The following is a 19117-nucleotide window of genomic DNA, read 5'->3' as shown; positions in this document are numbered from 1 at the left end:
TATTTATGTGGCGCTATAAGCCATTTGGTACATAGGTTTATGACAGTCAAAATATGCATTTTCATAAGTATATTTTTATTTTGATAAGTATACCACATGCGCCAACCTCACTTTCCTGTAAGCCCAAGTTACATACAGCCCTTGTGATGACGATATAGCTGCAGCGCGTATAGCCCTCACTCAACAATCGTGCCCTTCTAATTTTTTATGCGTTACTTACCGTTTCGACGTTGCACAGCAATTTCTGCTTGATGATTGTTTTAGCCAATAGTTTTTCTATGTTTTCGCTAGTAATTTTTTTTGAGAACTTTTATTTCATTTTTTGGTTTTTCCCTTTTTGGGAAAATAAATAACTTAGAAGTAACTTTGATTGGCACTGGGCTATATGTTCTTCCAAATAAGAAAATACTTAACTTAGAGTCGTCTTTGTTTGTGTACTGCATACTTACAATGTTGCAGTATGACTTGTACCGCTAAAAAAATAAATTATAAATCTAACTAGATAACATAAATTTTGGGGGGACAGCCCTAAAGCGTGAATGTAGAATAGCGACTACTCTTTATTATGGAATGCTGAGCACCGCACTCTTGTTTATGACTAAAAAAATATGCGACACCCCACGCCACTAACCAAAAATGTTTAGTGTTTCTAGAGCTAGAGTCATTTTAAAACAAATTTTGCATTTAACGTTTTATAATTAAGTATCGAAAGTTAAGTGTTCATGTAAATAAAAAAAATATTTGCAATCATACTTGAAATTATACACATCAATTATGTAACGTGCATGACTGCATGCCTTATAATGTAGATCGTACCCTAACAACAAGTTTGGGTAAGAGAAATGCTCTCTAGATGGCGGATGCAGAACACGTGCACCCTTCAACACTAGGGGTGAACATTTTAACATCGTGTGTCTCCTCTACAATAGCGAGTTTCAAAATAAATGTAAACTTAATAAGTTTATAAAATCTTGTTCCGGTACCCCGTCTTGAGGCACCCAGGTTAAAAATCACTGGTCTAAGACACTGACTTGATTTGGTATAAAGCTTGTCAAACGGCATGAACCGCCCCTCAGAGCTTAAAATCAGCGATAAATTGCTATAAACATTAATAAAGCCGCCTTATTCAACTTAGGAACATTTGTAACAATTCTGTTTGGCTGTATCACTTATAAATCTAACACTCCGTAACAAGCGCCAAGTTTTCCTTGCTGTCTGTAAAAGTTAATTTCCAATGGAAAAGAACTATTCTGCTGTATTACATAGGTTGCAACATTTGGCAGTATGCTGAAATTCAGCATTCCCTTCTTTGCGTGTAACGACCCCTTTTACTCCAGCTTTTATTTGTCTCCACACTGAGTCTTGAATCGTTGCGCCGCTCGGGCCGAACACCTTTGGGAATGGTAGCAAGACACTGACACACCGCCTGATAATTTCGCTTCATGATTGACAATCCGCAGTCGGGCAGTACCAAATCCAGCGCCTTACTAAGCGGCTGTTCAATGGCAAATGTGTCATTTCTCAAAACAGACGTTTAACAGCTGCATCATCTCTGGCCTCGTGTCGTGTGCGCTGTCTAGTCGGTTGATAACGTGTAGGTTTCTTGCACACATAGCATTTGTATAGATACAGATGTAGGCTGTGTATGCGGTATTTATACCCCTTAAAGATTACTGTGCCAAACTAATTTGAATTGAAGACTATAATTTGTATTAAGCTCTTCAACAGGGTTCACAGCCAACGACTACGTAGGCTACATTGGATATCCTTTTATTATAACAGCGCTGCAAATCCGAATAACTTATATTACAGTAATCCGAAAATAACGATGCCCATTCGTCACATGTAATTGCGGGTTCACCTAAAGAAAAATCTGGATCATGGAAAACAACTGAAACATTGCTTTTTTACTTGTGTAAAACAAGGAGTAGCCTACTCAAAAAACTATTTAAACAAGTGGTGTATAGGCTAAATCCATGGCAAATTTTGTGGGCGACTTTTTGACCTGCATGAGTGGATGACAATTTATAATAAATCGTAGATAGCCTAGATGTCTAGCGGCACAACGCGCAAATAGATTTTAGAACAAACGCCTTTTGAGATAAAGCTTTAAAGAGCCATAGGCCTGTAGTCAGTTGCTTTCAATTAAAAAATCACTACTGATCCTAATCTTACATGCATGCACCCATGGAGCTAAAAACTAGCGATGCCGAAATTTCGGGCTTAAGGCCAAAATTTTGTTTGCCGCGCGAACTTTAAAAAATACTATATCGACCATTCAAATCGCTACCCGCTGACCAGTCAAAAGTTTATGACATGAAATAATTGGTGTAGCCTATCTAGAAGTGCGTTTTTACCCCAATATACAAAACTGACTGATTTCTCAATAATGATTAAGGTCATTAAAATCGTTTGCGGGTTAGCCTACACAAGATGAGCTGAAGAACATTCTTCACACTTGCTTCGTAATATTACTTCTTTGCAATCTATCATTTTCACCATTGGTTTTAATAGTTTTTTATGAAAATGATTCTCAGTAGTTTTCTCGGGAGCTCGGGGTAACATACCAATAATAAACTAAAAATCAGCAACGGATTTTCTACAATCTGTAATCGGTTGTGGAAGGCATCGATGCTTTTGGCGAACCACACATAATCGCGTATAACTTCCTTGTCGTGTCGCACTTACATGTATGTGCAGGATGTTAAAACGGTGAATATGATTCGATTGAAAAGGTATCCTCATAAGTTTTTTGAAATTGAAACAGTAATTACATTTATAAACGTAAAAAAGGTGTTTAAAGGTTATTGATGTAACAATGTAATACATTTTTTATCTCACAGAAAATGCGAATGAAACCTTTTTTTTAAAAAAAAAATTAAACTATTGTTTGCCACACAAAGCGCTGTTTTGTAGTCAATGACAACCAGGTACGCGGGTGAATCTGTGGAATTTGATACAGCAGTGGCATGAGTCTTTGGTTTTGCAGAAACGTTTTGACCGAGTTTGCCATGTTATATTGGTTAAATATTTATACTGCCAGTAACGAATTTATGCTTTACGGCTGCTGAAGTTGGGAAATAGAAATCCGAATATTTTTGTTGTCTGCAAATGTACTTTTTACATTCTGGATTATTTTGCTGCAGATTTACCATTTATTGCGTATGAATTAATTTTGCTTTCATTATATTTCTCATTTACTTGTGTCACGTGTCTTTTTTGCATCCGAAAGTAAGCTTGTCTAGAGACTTCAGGCCATTACTGAAATGTATTTTAAAAATATGTATTTCAATATTTTCCACACTGTACCAAAAACTAACTGGTAAAACATATTTAGATACATTTGCATTAAGCTCTGAAATATTATCTTTTTGCTGTCAGCAAATATGCCATCTGGACGTGACCCATTTCCATTTCCACAGCGACAAAATGATGATGACTTCGTTGGCACACGTAGTACACAGGTAAAATAATTTGTAAAGTAGAATATGTTTCAACATTGTGTTCCACAAATTACTTTTTTTAGAAAAGCCCTTTCCATGAAAGTGTAAGTGAAGCACAACAGATGAATCCTTGGAATCGCCTCAACCGAACACCTACACTTGCAAGTGCTCGCCAAGAAATATATCATTTTGATCCCCAAGCACCTAATGACAGTCTTGACTTTGTTATTAAATCTCAGTATGACCACCACAACAAATTTCTGAGTGGAAATAATGCTACATTGACACAAAAGGAAACTGTCACTGACAATCATGGGTAAAATATTATTTGTCTAAAAAATTAAACGCTAATACCATTTTTATTGTGATGATAACATAGACGACTGCTGAAAAATCGTCAAAAAGAAGTTCCACCACCATTCAATCCACAATACCCCCCTCTGAGATTTACTGAATCATCAAAGAATGAAAGTCCGCATAGTATTGAAGGAGCAATTCGTAAGTCAACATAACTCTCTGCAGTAACATCACATGCATTGGCAAATTGTAGTAGTTTTCAGGTATTTTAGGTCATGGACAAAGTTTAATTCAGTCTGCAAAATATACTGTAACAGAGTGTGAAAATGTGGTTCAAAGCTAGATTCTTTGCTTTATGCCAAACATTAAACAACTTAAAGTGCTAAACGTTTTTGGTCATTACCATAAAAATTGTTCATACTAACTGGTTATGTAAGAGTTTTGTCATATTTTGATTCAAACATATTATTCTTTCAAACAAACAGTTAGTCAAAGTTTGGCTTAAAGCAGTAGTTATTAACTAATTTCAGGTCATTTGCCACCAATAAATTGGGAAATAGCCAATAACTCAGAGGTCTTTGGACCACTAGTTGATAACAACTGGTTTAAAGCAAATATTTCTGCCTTACACCACTTTGTTAAGTATATATATCAGCGGTTCTTAACCTTTTTTTGTCCACGCCCCCCTAAGGTGTTTGTCGGGCACTTCACGCCCCCCTGAAACAGGCAAAAAACGACATTTTTTTGAACACATGCAGCAATGGAACTACCAGAAGTTTGTTGTAAACTAGGGATCACCTAATTACGACCCCGGGGCGTTAAAGATTGTGCAAACATTCATAATACATTTTAGTAATAATTTTACCTGGAACAAGATTACAAGGCATAGAATCATCTAAAAGCAGTTTGTTACGTCACAGACAAAAGCAAAGAATAGTAATTGTGTGCGAACAATTGCCTTTGTAGTTCTTTGTGGTAGAATAAACGTGCATTAGTTGGTATGTGACACTTTTAGTTGGTATGTGACAAATTGGTGACCCCTGTTTTAAACTGACAAACTTTGCCACGTATGTCATTACTCAAAATTTGTGTTAGGCCATAAGGTATTGCATCATCATATTCATTTCTTTTTGAAAACGTTTGTGCTTGCAAACAATACACTACACTTGCAAAATTAAAGTTAATTTAACTTTTGGCTCACGCCTCCCTTGGAAATGTCTGGCGCCCCCCTGGTTAAGAACCACTGATATATATTTTAAAGACTGAGTTAAAAATTGCTCTTGATTTTTTGGTATATGGGACAAAAAAATCTTATTGACTCATTACTACTGGACCAATAGACAAAATAAATGCCTCAATGCAATGGTTACTAATCATACATAACATTTATCTGCAACATATAAGAGTTTAAGTGACATTTTTTTATCAAAACTTAAAGATTTTGTTTCAGTTTTGGCAACTTTTAAATGAGGCATTTCAGTTGTTACTCACGATCTTTTGGTTCCTATTAGACTGAATATTTACTAAAAACAAGTTTAAAGACTAGCAAAACTAGCATTCTCTCAAATATCATCAACTTCAGTAATAATTATTGATACAACTAACAAATTTTATCAATGCCAACTGTACACAAACAAAATGCAGTTTAAATGATTGCATAGGTCCTGTGTAACCATTGTTTTAACAAATAAATTGTTTGTTTTTTATTAGAACATTACACACAACATCCAGCTTGATAACATTTTTTGTCTGTTTTTATTTTTTTTGTAGAAAGTCATCACAGCGCTGCAACAAATCGTGGTTACTCCCGAAGACATGATGGTGGATTCTACTCAATTTAATACTATTTTACTGCTGTTGGACCATTATTGTAAATTGGATATGTTGCAATTTTTATGAACCTTAAATGTTTGCCTAAAGCTTGATTGTTTGTAAATGTTTGTGATAGAAATCTTTGTAAATTTTCCCAAAAAGCTCATTTTGTCTACTACATTAAATCCATCCCTACCATACAAGAGAATTTATTATTCAATGAAACAGTGATTTATACACAGCAGGTAAAAGTATAAAATCAACATGCTAATGCTATGAAACACAAAAGTAACACAGTGTACGGTAGATTCTTCTAAAAATATATGACAAACCACAGCACATAAAACAGAGCTATAATGCTTTCATAAAAAAACTTTTCCCATGGAAGCGTGTCAGAAGAAATAAAGATAGTTAAAATAGTTGTTGTCTTTGGACTTGAATTGTTAGTTGGTGGTTCTATCTAACTGAATTACAGTTTCATGTACATCTGTTGAAGGATAAATTTCAGTGAGAAGGGCAGCAGCAATGGAGTTCTTCAGTCTGCCAGCAGCCTAATGTAATGCAATTTTTAATATAAATGCAATTATCAACTAGAATAGTGGTTTTCCTATATATTGCCTGTTTATATATACTACATCATATTTAACGATGTATCAAATATACCATTTACTATATTTATAATGGATATATATTTGGCGCCTACATTTCATTGGGGCCCTATCTTTTTCCTGGCACTGTATAACATAATTGTTTTTGCAAGCATAATCTAATGGGTCGCCACACATATGCATATGCGATTTGGTAACAGTTAAAATAGGGCACAATCATTGTTAAATTGGAATGATGGTTTTCCTGTATATTCCATTTTACAGAAACTGTGCCATATTTACGCACCATTCATTATAATTGTAAGGGATATTTGATGGATACATTCAGTATGGTACCAATATTTTTGTGGCCTGTTATAACATAATTGTTTCTGCAAGCAAAGACTAATGGGTCCCCACACACACATATATTTTGAATTCGTAACAGGATGAATGGCGCATGCATATGGTAGGTAAGAATTTGAATTGCACAGATGACATTTGTCATATTTTCTACATACCAACAACACGATTGCTTAGCTGGGTTTTTATGTCCAAAACCTGTTCTGAAACAGTTTTATTAACGCTTTCAGTTTGATAAGTCACGTTACACAGGTGTAACAAATTGTGCTGCGTTGTCACTCTGCATTTCGAAACACGAATAAATTGGCCTACATTATCGTTTACAGCGCAATATAACTAACATCGTAACATTTTAATTCCAACCAGTGAGAAAATGGTCAAGTGACGACTGCGTTCATGCGTGAAGCAGAGGCATTTTTTCCATGCGCCACTATCGTCAATCACTCCCATTGCGTCAGCTGTGCACTGAGCGAGCACAAATTTGACAAAAGACAGCATGTAAAAACATATTTCGGGCTGTAAGAGTAATTACTGAGCCGATTGCATGAAAATTTTTAATAGCCAACAAGGAGCACCATATCCACCGCTGTTTAAAATTTCAGCAGGTTAAGTCTTGTATTTCTGACCTCATTAACATGTGAACAAACAAACAAATATTTGGGGTAAAGGGGTGAAAATGGATATATACAACTTCAAGTTAGAAAATACTTTAAAATACACTGCAATGTACCAATCAAAAAAGTATGAAACTCCAGAATCATCTGCTTTAGCAATATAGCCGTTTTAAAAATTTCTTGTTTTGGGGGGCTGTGGGTGAACCGAGGGATCAAACGGGGTCAAAATTCACATGGACCATCTATAGACCAATATCTATAATGTGTGTAAATTGGAAAAATTTGAACCATTCTTTCTTGACCAAAACGTGGGAACAAATCCGCGTTGGACGGAAAAAAAGAAAAAAAAATATATAGACAAAAACAATATGTGTCACCTTCAGGGAAGGGGACCCATAACTACATTTTTATCAATGATAAGTTGTAAAAGAAAAACGTCTGTTGGAATTTTGCGAATAAGCAAATTCTGGGCTAGTGATTTCTATCAACATGACATAATAGATAGCCATGTTAAAAAAACTTTTTACAATTACTTTTATCAATAAACAGCTTGGAGAAATACACATTATTTCGGTTTACAGGTCAATCTATTGGTGGCGTAGCCATATGACCAAACCACATTTTCAGTACAAAATGTGTTTGTTAATTATGGGTCCCCTTCCCTGAAGGGGACACATATTGTTTTTGTCTATATTTTTTTTCCGTCTAACGCACATTTGTTTCCACATTTTGGTCAAGAAAGAATCGTTTAAACTTTTTCAAATTTACACACATTATAGATATTGGTCTAAAGATGGTCCATGTGAATTTTGACCCCATTTGATTCCTCGGTTCACCCACAGCCCCCCAAAACGTGACATTTTTAAAACAGCTATGCTTGCTAAAGCAGATGATTCTGGAGTTTCATACTTTTTTTATTAGTACATTGCAGCGTATTTTAAAGTATTTTGTAACTTGAAGTTGTATATATCCATTTTCACCCCTTTACCCCCTAATATTTGTTTGTTTGTTTGTTCACATGTTAATGAGGTCAAAAATACAAGACTTAACCTGCTGAAATTTTAAACAGCTGTGGATAGGGTGCTCCTTGTTGGCTGTTAAAAATTTCAGTGCAATCGGCTCAGTAATTACTCTTACAGCCCCAAATATGTTTTTACATGCTGTCTTTTGTCAAATCTGTGCTCGCTCAGTGCACAGCTGACGCAATGGGAGTGATTGATGATAGTGGAACATGGAAAAATGCCTCTGCTTCACGCATGAACGCAGTCGTCACTTGACCATTTTCTCACTGGTTGGAATTAAGATGTTAGTTATATTGCGCTGTAAACGTTAATGTACGTCAACTTATTCGTGTTCCGAAACGCAGAGCGACAACACAGCCTGATGTGTTACACCTGTGTAACATGACTTCTCAAACTGAAAGCGTTAATAAAGCTGTTTCAGAACAGGTTTTGGACATAAAAAGCCCAGCTTAGCAATCATATTGTTGGGATGTAGAAACTTAATGGCGCCAGGGAACGCTATGTGCGGAATCCTAATTCTATTCCAGTTTAACAATGATTGTGCAATATTTTTACTGTTACGAAATCGAATATGCTCATGTGTGGGGACCCATTAGATTATGCTTGCAGAAACAATTATGTTATAAAGTGCCAGGAAAAAGATAGGGACCCAATAAAATGTAGGTGCCATATATATGTATCCATTATAAATATAGTAAATGGTATATGTGATACATCGTTAAATATGATGTAGTATATAAACTGGCAATATATAGGAAAACCACTATTCTAGTTACATGTTAGTTTCTGTTTAAATAATTGTTGCATAACAGACCAACTAAACTTGCTAATATTACCGTTTGAGGCCTTTTCCTAGGAAGCACAGCATCTATTTGACCTTTATTATGTCCAGAAACAGAACTCATTGGGCGAACCCTGACACTTGGTGTTTTGACTGAGTTATATGACGAAGAAGGGCGACTTCGATTAAATGCAAGTCTTGAAACAGCTTTAACATAAAATCAATTTATTGGTTTATAACTGTTAAACAATGTTAGGTTTTCAATATAAAAACCAAAATACCTGGACTAACAGCAGATGAAGCGATTAAAGGTGCTGTGACATCCCTTTCCGTTTCCATAACTTGAGCTTGAAGTGAATCAACTCGATCAAATGCATCAAGCTTTAAATTCCGTTCCATTGATAGCTGAGCGTGCATTTGCTTTAGGCTCCTGTGCATGAAGAACAGTGGATCAGATAAGAAACATTATTGTTTGTGCCAAATTTACCTTTGAACTTTGGACTGTTGATTGTGTTCTATCTGTGCACTACGCTCTAAATCAACAGTCATGTGACGAAGGCGTGTATTTTTCTCTTCCAGTTCAATAGCAAGTCGTTTCATATTACGCTGTCTAGCTTGCTCTAGTTGTTGTCTGCAAACCATAACCGTATTATTATTGACCTAAGAAAAAAAATTGCGGGCCAAAATGTCAATAAAATTGGACAAGTAACCTGTTCTTTTGTTCCTGTAGCTCCTCATATTCTTTTTCCTTTTGCATTTTCATCTCTCTTTCTATTCGCTGATGTGCTTTTTTAAGCTTTTTTTCTGAATCATTTAGGGATTGTCGGACAGATGCCAGTTCTTCTTTGAACAAATCAGTCTCTTCTTTCGCAACCATTTGCTTTCCCATGCAATCCAGGCGGGTCCTTAACAAGAGTAAAATAAAAAAATATAGCAATACTGCACAAAAAACATTTGGAAATAGATACACTGTACATAAACTTCCTTGAATAAAAAATAACTGCAAACAAATTTACATCATAAATGCATTTTGCAGCAAACATTTATCATAAAACATCCTGCAATCCCTGACCTGTTGACATCATGTTTTAATTTTTCTAATGCAGCTTTGTATCTGCAATTTGTAGTTGTTTGTTTCCAATGATTTAAAGCAGTCAGTTTGCTCAGCAACATGTTCAGCTCATATTGATCCTGCTGCATTACTGCAATTTTCCTGTCCTAAATGATAGTTTGAGAATAGTTGTATTAAACAAACAAGTCCTTTTTCCAACTTTTTTAAGGCCACAAAAAGGATTGTGATTAAACATATTGAATAGATTCAGAAACAGTATGATAGCCTGGGGGCATATGGGACAGCCACTTTTATATATATCCTTAAAACTTGACTGCAAGTCAGTTCCAAAGTTTGTTCGATGCACATGTGTTGCAAAGTATAAACATAAGATTTTCAACTAGAAACTAGTAAGTTATAGTATTTTTTCAGTTGTGAGACTGACAGAATGTTTCAAAGAATCGGAAAAATGGATACAGGTTTGTATACAATTTGATCAGTTTTTTAAGTAATGGAAGGCAAATTGGGTTTTTTAATTAATTTAATGGTAATAGCAATTCAGGCAATGAAGCAATTAAACATCATAACTTAGTAAACACATCTGAAATGTTTCACCTTTTAATAGCGTCACAAATTAAGCCTCAGGGCCAGACAACACATAGCGGTGAGTAATGACGCATTAATTCCCCAAAATCAGCAAATTGTAACAGTCTAGAAATATCAGAAGTTAACCAGTACAACTGCTTTTAAAATTTAAGGGGAACTGTCATACACAAGAAGTGAAGTTGGTATTCCGTACCACCAGCCTCAGTACATAGGATATGCGAAAAGTGAAATTGGACATCAAAGCAGTTGTGTAGATGTACCAAGAGCATCTACTGTAATTGGTAACTCTTTCGTGTCTTCTGAGGTTTTACTTCAAAGAGCAGTCAAAAACTATATTCAATCATCGGTGAAAATGGACAAACACTACACTTTACCAGTGGCAAATCAGGTAATGGAAAATATGATGCAAGCAGTTTTGTCATGTCAGATCTGCAAGGAGATTTCTACTCGAATAAAGCAACTTCAATGCTTTCATTCCATTTGTCAACGATGTCTGATTTTGCTTAAAACCAAGCACACAGAATCAGGTTGGTTGCATTTTTCTGTTTCCTAACGTTATTACACAAACTGGTATTAAAGCACTTTTTCCAGAGATGTGGGTGCTTAAATGTTCAGTTTGTCAAACTGTTACATCTTGGCACCAAAACACACTACAAGAACTACCTGATGTTGACACAATAAACAAAATAATTCACAGAGGAAACAATTCGAGGAGTACAAATGTTAAAACACCAATGAAACCGGGCTGTATAACAATGTATGGTGATGAAGATATGACCATAAACATTGTTTCCTTCACTAAAGAAAAAGTTGAAATAAAAAGGGTTCTTAACACAGCCCAAGAGAAAATGAAAAAGTGCAAGTTACAGGTAAGCCACAAATTAATAGAGTTAAACAAACAAAATATCACTATTAATTTTCAGACAAAGCAAGTTCAGGAATATGAAAAACATATCAATGATTCAAAAACAGTTTTGGAAAAACAAATAGAACATGCCAGTGACCTATTTGTTTCTGCTATTCGTTCTCAACAAACTCATTTAATGAGGGAGCTGGACATGTTGTTTGAAAAGGATTTTGCAACAGTAGAGGTGATTATAAACATAAAAAGACATTAAACCTAGAATTCAATAAAATATGTGTAAATGCAAATATATCAGTTGTATATCATATACATCAGTTTAAATCAGGTTTTCTTTGATCATGTTACTTTGCAATTATGTGTTTATTTTCTGCATTGTATATATTTTCTTTTTTTCTATTGGTAAATAGTTCAAGTAAAATTCAACTGCAGAAAATGTAGTCCACGCCTATAATTTGGCTAAAGTGCATCAATTTTCACAAATGGGTAAGAATGCAATTTTGTGATTTGCACAAAACAACATAATGGCTGGGCGGATATCAAAAACACATCTTAACAATGTGCCTGGAGGCTAGAAATACTTAGTGAATCCTTTTCCAATTTCGATTTAAAAACACACCCACAAAAATTTCTGTGTTTGCACTGTTACAGCAAACTTATTTTTTTTAAATATTTAATATACTTTTATGTAAATTTAACAGAAAGCCAACACTGCCATAGAAATGCAGATGCAAAGCTTACAACTGGTCAAGCAATGCTGTTCTGTAGCAACTAGAATACTGGAAAATGGAGGTGCACCACTGGATTTAAATAATTTTAAAAAGATGGTGTGGGACACTATGAGTAAGAGTGAAAACAAAAAATTGCCCAAAAAAGTTCAAAAAAGATACCGATGCTTTGTAAGTTTTTACTGTGCCCCACAAACTTAAAACAATATTTGATATGTTTGTAACTATTTGCCAACCATCTGACAGACACATTTTCGGACTGAAGGTTATAAATATGGTGAATTAGCAGAAGAGTTGGGTTCATTGACTTCAAAAACTGTTGCTGTACAAGAAGAAGTGCATGAAAAAGCTAAAGTACATGAAGAAAAACTCTTAAACAGTGAAGATGAACCAATTTATGATATTCCACCAGATGCTGACAACAAAGTAAGTACTGTCTTTTTAAAAACAGCAACAACATTTTTAACATAATACCTTGGATTTCTTCTCTAGTATACCACTCCTAGAAACGCAGTAAACCAGGAAGACTGTATTTATGACGAAATACCTTTTTATGAGGCCTCAAACTTAGAAACTGCAGATGGGTTATCCTGTACTTCTCAGCAAGTGATGCCATGCACACCACTGCAGTTTTCAAACATTGAAACCCAAACCATGAACAGAGCTATGGCAATGGTTGTTAACAGAAGAAAGGCTATTAATGGTAATGCATCAGACACAGATGAATCTCATGATTCTTTTTCAAGTGACAGTTTTTCATCTTCAAGCATTGAAAGGTCTACATTACCAGGAAGCCACAACTATGACAATTTAAAAAACGAAGTTAAAAATCCAGAACAACTGTCAAATTTTTTTAGTGAAACAAATCGGCATGTTGAAATGCCATTACACAGGGCAGAATCAACAAGTGACCAAAATGACACACAGATTGCTATTATGGAAAAAACTCCTGTAAAATCAGTGAGACACAGTTTGAATTTAACTACAATACAAACAAATTTACAAAAAACTCCAGCCAAACTGATGTACTGGTATGTATAATAGTACTGTGTACCAGTTTATTTAAAAAATAATAAAATGCATTTTTGTATGTGTTGCAGCATAGGTAAAAGTAAAAAAACAGGAAGTACTTGTGAAGAAGTTCAGGCTTTTGGATCCCTTCCAGAATTTACAATTGGTAATGATGATACAATATGGATTTGTGACATGCAAAATTATAGAGTACAAATTCATGATGGAAAAACTTCGAAACTGATGGGAACATTCAAAACATGCATTCAAGGTGTCACACTAAAACCAAAATGTATTGCTGTATCTCCAACAGGAAAACAGGTGAGCCAATAAGTAAATGTGTTTTTACTTTGTTACATCCCTGCTGAACCTTCTGGGCCAAAAACTGCTGCATAATTATAATAACAGCAACTAATCCTTTGTTAAGAAACACTCATCAAATTCAGAAAGTTTGCCCTTTTTAAAGGGCAGATGAAGTAAATGGGTGTGGTACATGGTGAAATACACCAATTGACACTAAAAAGTGGTGTATTCCACAAACCATCAAAATTGTAACTAATTCGGATAGGGTTTAATTTGTTTTCCTTATGAGGGGGCTAATGGACTACAGGGGAGCTACAGGGTTAAACACAACAATCAAAACCTAAATTTGGTACCCTGTGAAAGTTTCATCCAAATGCATTAAATATTTCATGTCAAGTGTCTACCAAAGAAAAAAACAAAGTGAAATTAAGATTTGTTTCAGGTTTTAATCTGATAATTAGATGGCTAAGCGGTAAAAACCATCATGTACTGTCAAGGTTATCAGTTTTAATCCCATCTCAAACACTTGTGTTGCCCTTATCAAAAAAATTAAGTGACATTGCTCCAACAAAATTGTCCCCATTTCTCCAAAGTGTAAAAACTAAATATTGCATAAAAATCAAATAAACAAACAAATAATAGGCATAATAAGACATCCCAGTCCTTGGGTAAAGTATTTAAGGACACCAGGTCATGGACCCTAGTTGGTTTTGGATGCAGTATTTTTATGTTTAAACCAGGTTGCAGTTACTTGTGGAAAGTATGCGACAGTTTGGACATCTGGTGGGGAACTCATCCGCCAAGTAGGACCCCATCATGATTTTGGAAGATTGGGTGGGGTAACATTTGACTCAAATGGAAACATCATTATGGCTGATATTGAAAATGCAAATATCATTGTGACCAATCAAAGCAAAAAAATTAGCAATGTTTCAACTGGTGGGGATGCACTGGGAAAATCACCCTGGCAGGGAAGATTTGCAGTAAATCAACATGACCAGGTAAACTAATGACAAAATCTGAAATAAACCAAAATATACGTTTTAATAGCCATTGCTTTCAATCCCCTATTCCAACTGTGTTTTGTGATGTTTACCATTCCAAATTGCATGTAAATCTTTTTCATTAATGTGTGCAGGTAATAGTTCCAGACTATGGAAGACATTGTGTAAAAATCTATGATAAAATGGGAAAGGTGTGCAGTAAATTTGGGACTTTTGGTGTTGGAAGGGGGCAATTCAGATACCCAAGTTGCGTTGCTGTTGATATTTTTAACAGGTACTTGCAAATGCATACATTTTTCAATGAGAAACGTTCAAACTGTTGTGGTTTTCACCGTGTTACCATATTACATACAGTGTGGCCTATTTTGAAAAAGGTCTATATTTACCAAATATTTTAAACATAGCCAAATTTTTTGACATGATTGTATCAATAATTTAAGGCATGGCACCCCACACAAGCTAACTTGTTGCCTATGTGATTGTTTGGCGGGATAAAAAGGTTTGGCTATTGGAGTAACTGCTTGGGCTAGCTATTTACAACAGAAATAGACACACCACAATGAAATACATGTTTTTTTCCTATTTGTGGCTAACAGAGTTACCACTAAGTCTATGGAGTAAAAAAATAGATAACAACATCACAATTATGTTTCTATTGCCAGAAAACCTGTTTAAAATACAAAACAAGAAAAGGTCTGGCTTTGGTTGAATGACAAAAAAGTTTAAATTTCAACAAACAAATACTTAAGATTAAACAGTTTCAGGAAACCAATGCTTGCAGCAGAAACGAGAGTAATAAATCTCTAACAATATACACATTTTTAGAATTTATGTGGTGGACGAATGCAACAACCGAATTTCATTATTTTCTCCATCTGGAGAAACTTTCCTTGGTCAAATTCTTACTAAGGAAGATGGCCTTTCATTCCCACATGCAATAAATGTATTTTCAGATGGAAATATCGCTATTGCTGATGACAGCAATACCATCAAAGTTTACAAAATGTTTCTTAACATTTAGTCTGAGACTCGTCTACATTAAGACATTAATATTTGCAGAATTATTTGCACAGTTGTCTTGACTTTTGGGTTGAGTATGTTGTAAATTGTTTTGTGTGCCTAATTTCCATTTTATGTTCATTTTTATCACTTATATCATATGTACTGAAAAAAATATTTCGTAGTCCTTTAATATATTATGGTCAAGACCAACTTTGTAAATTTCATTTTATATTGCACCCCAAACTAAATTTTTACCCAAATTATGTTTTATTGTACACTACTAAACCCCAATCATAGGTGAGCTAAGTATTCTATGTTCCTGTGACCCAAATTAACTTGGGTAAAACAAAAGTTAAAAACTACCTTTGCATCAATTGTCCTAAGTCGCTCTTCAGCTGTTGATGAAGGAGATTCACTTTTTAACTTTCCAAGCGATTTCATAGCATCTTTTCTTGTTTCGCCGACTAATGATCTTATATCATCATGGATTGTTAAGTGGCATTGTGACAGCCTTGCTTTCATTTGAAAACACACCTCAAACAGATTTTGAACCAAATCCTGCATACAGAATGTAATAGAATTAAACAAATTTACCCCAAAACAATATTTTTTGTGTTTTATTGACAAATATCTATCCATCATATCTAAAAATATTAAAAATGATTTATAAGATCTATAACACACCAATTAAAATTTAATAAAAAGCTGCTTACACAACTATTTCACTCTCAATCTATTTTAAAAAATACATAAAGATTATGACTGTAACTATGTTGTAAATAATTTTATTGGCACAGTTTCTTTCGGGATATTGTTGTTCGGCTAAAACTCTCTTGCCTTGACATAATGGGTTAGATTTTTGGTTCCTAACACTTTCTTACCAGGCCAAGTCAAATAATGGTTGATGGCAGTTTAACTGTAGCACATTTAACCAATATCCACCAATCAGGCCCTCCATTGCCTTACATTCAACGAAGTTAATATGCTGCACAGAGGTGCAATTGTTTTTTTGTACAATTTGTTATCAATTTTCCAACATAAGTGCCAGTATTTACTGCAATAGTTGTATATATTGCCTATCGTACATGGCAACTTTAGTTTCTCAAATACATGCCTGGTAATCTTGTTTCACATCATCTCTGATGTCCTGATCCATCACCAGACTTTCATCCCGCATTTCAGCAATTTTTGCTCGCAGAGCAGTGATTTCCAAAATCAACTCATGACTTCGGTCAGCCAATTGAAACTAATAATGGAAAAATATTGCATAATGTATGACAGTTAATTGCACTGAATTCATTATACCTGTGATGAAAATTCATCAGCATTAGTAGATGAGTTTCCACACAAAGATTTTGTTTCAAGTTCTTTCAAGTACAGCAAATGGTGGTAGTGTCTTAACAAACTTTCATAGTACATAGCATAACTTTCATAGTTTTCTCTTTCTCTTTAAACAAAAAATAAAACAAACATAAGTACTTAAAATCAAGATAGATAACTTTTCAATTATTCCATTTTACAAAATAGCCAAGTCAAAATTAATGTCAAGTATATATGAAAAAAACAAAAAAATGGGCAAGATATTTGCCACATTGTTGCTTCTGCAAGCAGAAATATGTCAGACAGGTAAAATAAGTTTTGGGTACTACAGTAAAGTTACACTATATAATCGTGTATTACAACATTAGCATATTTAAGTAATAAAAAAGAAGCAAATAAATGAAAATTGCATAAGTTTTCATTGGAAGTTTTCTATGCAAGTTTGGGGCTTTTTAGGTACCATGAACTATTCATAATTCAAGTATAGCATTGTATTGGCCTGGATGACCAAAGCCATCTTTGAAACAGTTTAAACATGTTTCATAAAACTAAAATGTATTCGGAAAAGTACAGTATAGTTGTTTTCAAAATTTCATGTTTTGAGGACGCATATCAAATTTGCAATGCACAGCTTGATGCTAATGATTATTAAGTGTAGATTTAAATTAGTTCAAACCATTTTTTTCTCAGACCAGAACATGGGATATGACCTATGTTAGACAGAACAAAAAAAATTGTTCACAAAAATAACCGAAAAAGATGCAAAAAACTAGTAACCTCTGCATAACACTGGATCCAAGATCTGATATACATAACTCCAAGTGCTTTTTGTCAAATGTAACACTTCCATTTTGAGTTTGACATTCAGAGAGAAGTCTGATAAAAATGGAATACAACTGCATAACAAAAGTTCACAAGAACTTAAAAAGCATAATAAGTACATCGCTAAACCTACTTTTGCAAAAAGTCTTCTACAATTGATGGCCGACTGACTGTAAAATTTTCCTTCACTCCATTTTCTCCCATTGAGTGGCGCCAGATATCAGTTGGAAGTGCATTTTCTTCTCTTGATCTTTCTGCCAAAACCAGGGTGTATTCTCGGCTCACCCTTTGACGGACTTCAGTGATCATTTTGCACTCCAGTATTTCCAACAATTTGATAAGCTGTTTTAGAAATATCAGGTCTTTACCCATAATGAAGCTCCAATAGCAGAGACAAGGCATTTTATTTACAACATAACAAGTAAAACCCTGTTTATCAACCGATTTACCAAACGTGCTTTCACTGCAAGTTCAGTTGCATGTGGTGGCAATTTTACAGGTTCATCATCTTTTGAAATATCATCATATTCATCCAAATAACCCATTTGTCTTGCCATAGAAGTGAAAACTGGCAAGACTATTTCGGCACGAAAAATATGTTGTAACTCTCTGCAAGGCACACAAAAAGGTTGTGAGTTAAGTTTTGTTATTGTGATTGTTATATATTAAAAGAAACAAGATAAAAATAAGAAAATAGAAAATATTGTTTACGAAAATTGTTGTTTCAGAGCAGTGCAGTGATGTAAAAAAAGTTTGAGAAACACTGCTTTTAAGGTCTCATTCTAATTATCACAGGTGCTTATTTTTTTGTTTCAAAGTAATACTGTTTATTTATTTCAAAACATTTATTTATTTCAAAACATCAGTTTTATTAAATTAGTCATTTATCTTTAAATATATCTATCTTGGACAGTCTTTTGGAAAAATAACTAAAATATGAAAACCATATTTTTGAAAAAGTGGTTATGTACCTGAACAGAAATGCTGTCTCAATTGATTGTACCTGTAATTTGTTTTTTCCCCAATCATCTTTCAAAATCTCAAGCTGGCCCCATAGCTTAAGAAATGTATTTGACAACCTTCATGTAAAACATGTAAATGATGAAATGGTTTAGTGCTAACCAAGCACAAATATAACAAGATCTTACCTGTAAGCTTCAATTGGCTGTTGAAGTTTACATAGGGGTTGGATATCTTCTAAAACATTAAAATTCTTTTGCTCCTTTGTTGTGTCGTCACTTGCATCCTTCTAGCAAAGATTTAAACAAATATTTACAAAAAAAGTTTTACTGTAGCTCCGTCAACTTTTAAACTGTTTAAAATAAAATAAAAAACACCGACTTTACCTTTTTTCCAGTACTTGATTGTGGTTTTTCTTTTCCCACATGAACCAACATTAAATACCCTTTAGGCATTTCATCAGCAGTACCTAATGTCATTAACATTATCAAAAAATTTTACATTGTTAATTATATCAAAAATGCCAAGT

General features: G+C 34.3%; 3 protein-coding genes across 5 annotated transcripts in view; 2 read left to right on the top strand and 1 right to left on the bottom strand.

The window, feature by feature from the left end:
- The first annotated feature begins 3170 nt into the window (after nt 1-3170).
- Nucleotides 3171-5971, top strand: LOC145232177 (protein CFAP276-like). Its single transcript, XM_080096713.1, has 4 exons — nt 3171-3464; nt 3527-3759; nt 3823-3941; nt 5511-5971. Exons 1-4 carry the CDS (start codon nt 3387-3389, stop codon nt 5579-5581), a joined length of 501 nt encoding a protein of 166 aa, XP_079952839.1. The 5' UTR covers nt 3171-3386; the 3' UTR covers nt 5582-5971.
- LOC145232175 (uncharacterized) overlaps nt 5746-19117 on the bottom strand; it is a 29137-nt gene continuing 15765 nt past the window's right edge. Inside the window, exons 33-47 of one of the 3 annotated variants that reach the window (XM_080096709.1) lie at nt 18975-19057; nt 18777-18877; nt 18600-18707; nt 18078-18237; nt 17762-17970; nt 17584-17682; nt 16792-16933; nt 16601-16732; nt 15850-16044; nt 9992-10137; nt 9630-9824; nt 9407-9550; nt 9201-9349; nt 8975-9126; nt 5746-6103 (exon numbers count right to left, since the gene is read on the bottom strand). In XM_080096709.1, the coding sequence (XP_079952835.1) occupies nt 5996-6103; nt 8975-9126; nt 9201-9349; nt 9407-9550; nt 9630-9824; nt 9992-10137; nt 15850-16044; nt 16601-16732; nt 16792-16933; nt 17584-17682; nt 17762-17970; nt 18078-18237; nt 18600-18707; nt 18777-18877; nt 18975-19057 (2123 nt within the window). In that variant the 3' untranslated portion in view covers nt 5746-5995. The remainder of the gene's footprint in view (nt 6104-8974; nt 9127-9200; nt 9350-9406; nt 9551-9629; nt 9825-9991; nt 10138-15849; nt 16045-16600; nt 16733-16791; nt 16934-17583; nt 17683-17761; nt 17971-18077; nt 18238-18599; nt 18708-18776; nt 18878-18974; nt 19058-19117) is intronic. The other 2 variants (XM_080096710.1, XM_080096711.1) reach the window with 2 other exon arrangements.
- LOC145232176 (uncharacterized) lies at nt 10331-15696 on the top strand. The gene is made up of 11 exons (XM_080096712.1): nt 10331-10449; nt 10729-11103; nt 11168-11445; nt 11500-11667; nt 12140-12337; nt 12413-12592; nt 12659-13197; nt 13267-13498; nt 14221-14481; nt 14619-14758; nt 15310-15696. Exons 1-11 carry the CDS (start codon nt 10419-10421, stop codon nt 15503-15505), a joined length of 2598 nt encoding a protein of 865 aa, XP_079952838.1. The 5' UTR covers nt 10331-10418; the 3' UTR covers nt 15506-15696.

This window comes from Phallusia mammillata, chromosome 6, assembly GCF_965637545.1.
Source record: "Phallusia mammillata chromosome 6, kaPhaMamm4.hap1.1, whole genome shotgun sequence".
NCBI classification, from domain to species: Eukaryota; Metazoa; Chordata; class Ascidiacea; order Phlebobranchia; family Ascidiidae; genus Phallusia; species Phallusia mammillata.
The sequence above is the reverse complement of the archived record's forward strand: the minus strand, read 5'-3'. Positions and strand labels throughout refer to the sequence as shown.

What these genes read in the sequence shown, in the direction of transcription:
- LOC145232176 (XM_080096712.1), top strand. Translation starts at nt 10,419, where the DNA reads ATGTTTCAAAGAATCGGAAAAATGGATACAG. An exon ending in AACCAAGCACACAGAATCAG is followed by an intron (nt 11,104 to 11,167) that starts GTTGGTTGCATT and finishes CACTTTTTCCAG; the next exon opens with AGATGTGGGTGCTTAAATGT. An exon ending in AGGATTTTGCAACAGTAGAG is followed by an intron (nt 11,668 to 12,139) that starts GTGATTATAAAC and finishes TAAATTTAACAG; the next exon opens with AAAGCCAACACTGCCATAGA.
- LOC145232177 (XM_080096713.1), top strand. Translation starts at nt 3,387, where the DNA reads ATGCCATCTGGACGTGACCCATTTCCATTTCCACAGCGACAAAATGAT. An exon ending in ACTGTCACTGACAATCATGG is followed by an intron (nt 3,760 to 3,822) that starts GTAAAATATTAT and finishes ATGATAACATAG; the next exon opens with ACGACTGCTGAAAAATCGTC. An exon ending in TAGTATTGAAGGAGCAATTC is followed by an intron (nt 3,942 to 5,510) that starts GTAAGTCAACAT and finishes TTTTTTTTGTAG; the next exon opens with AAAGTCATCACAGCGCTGCA.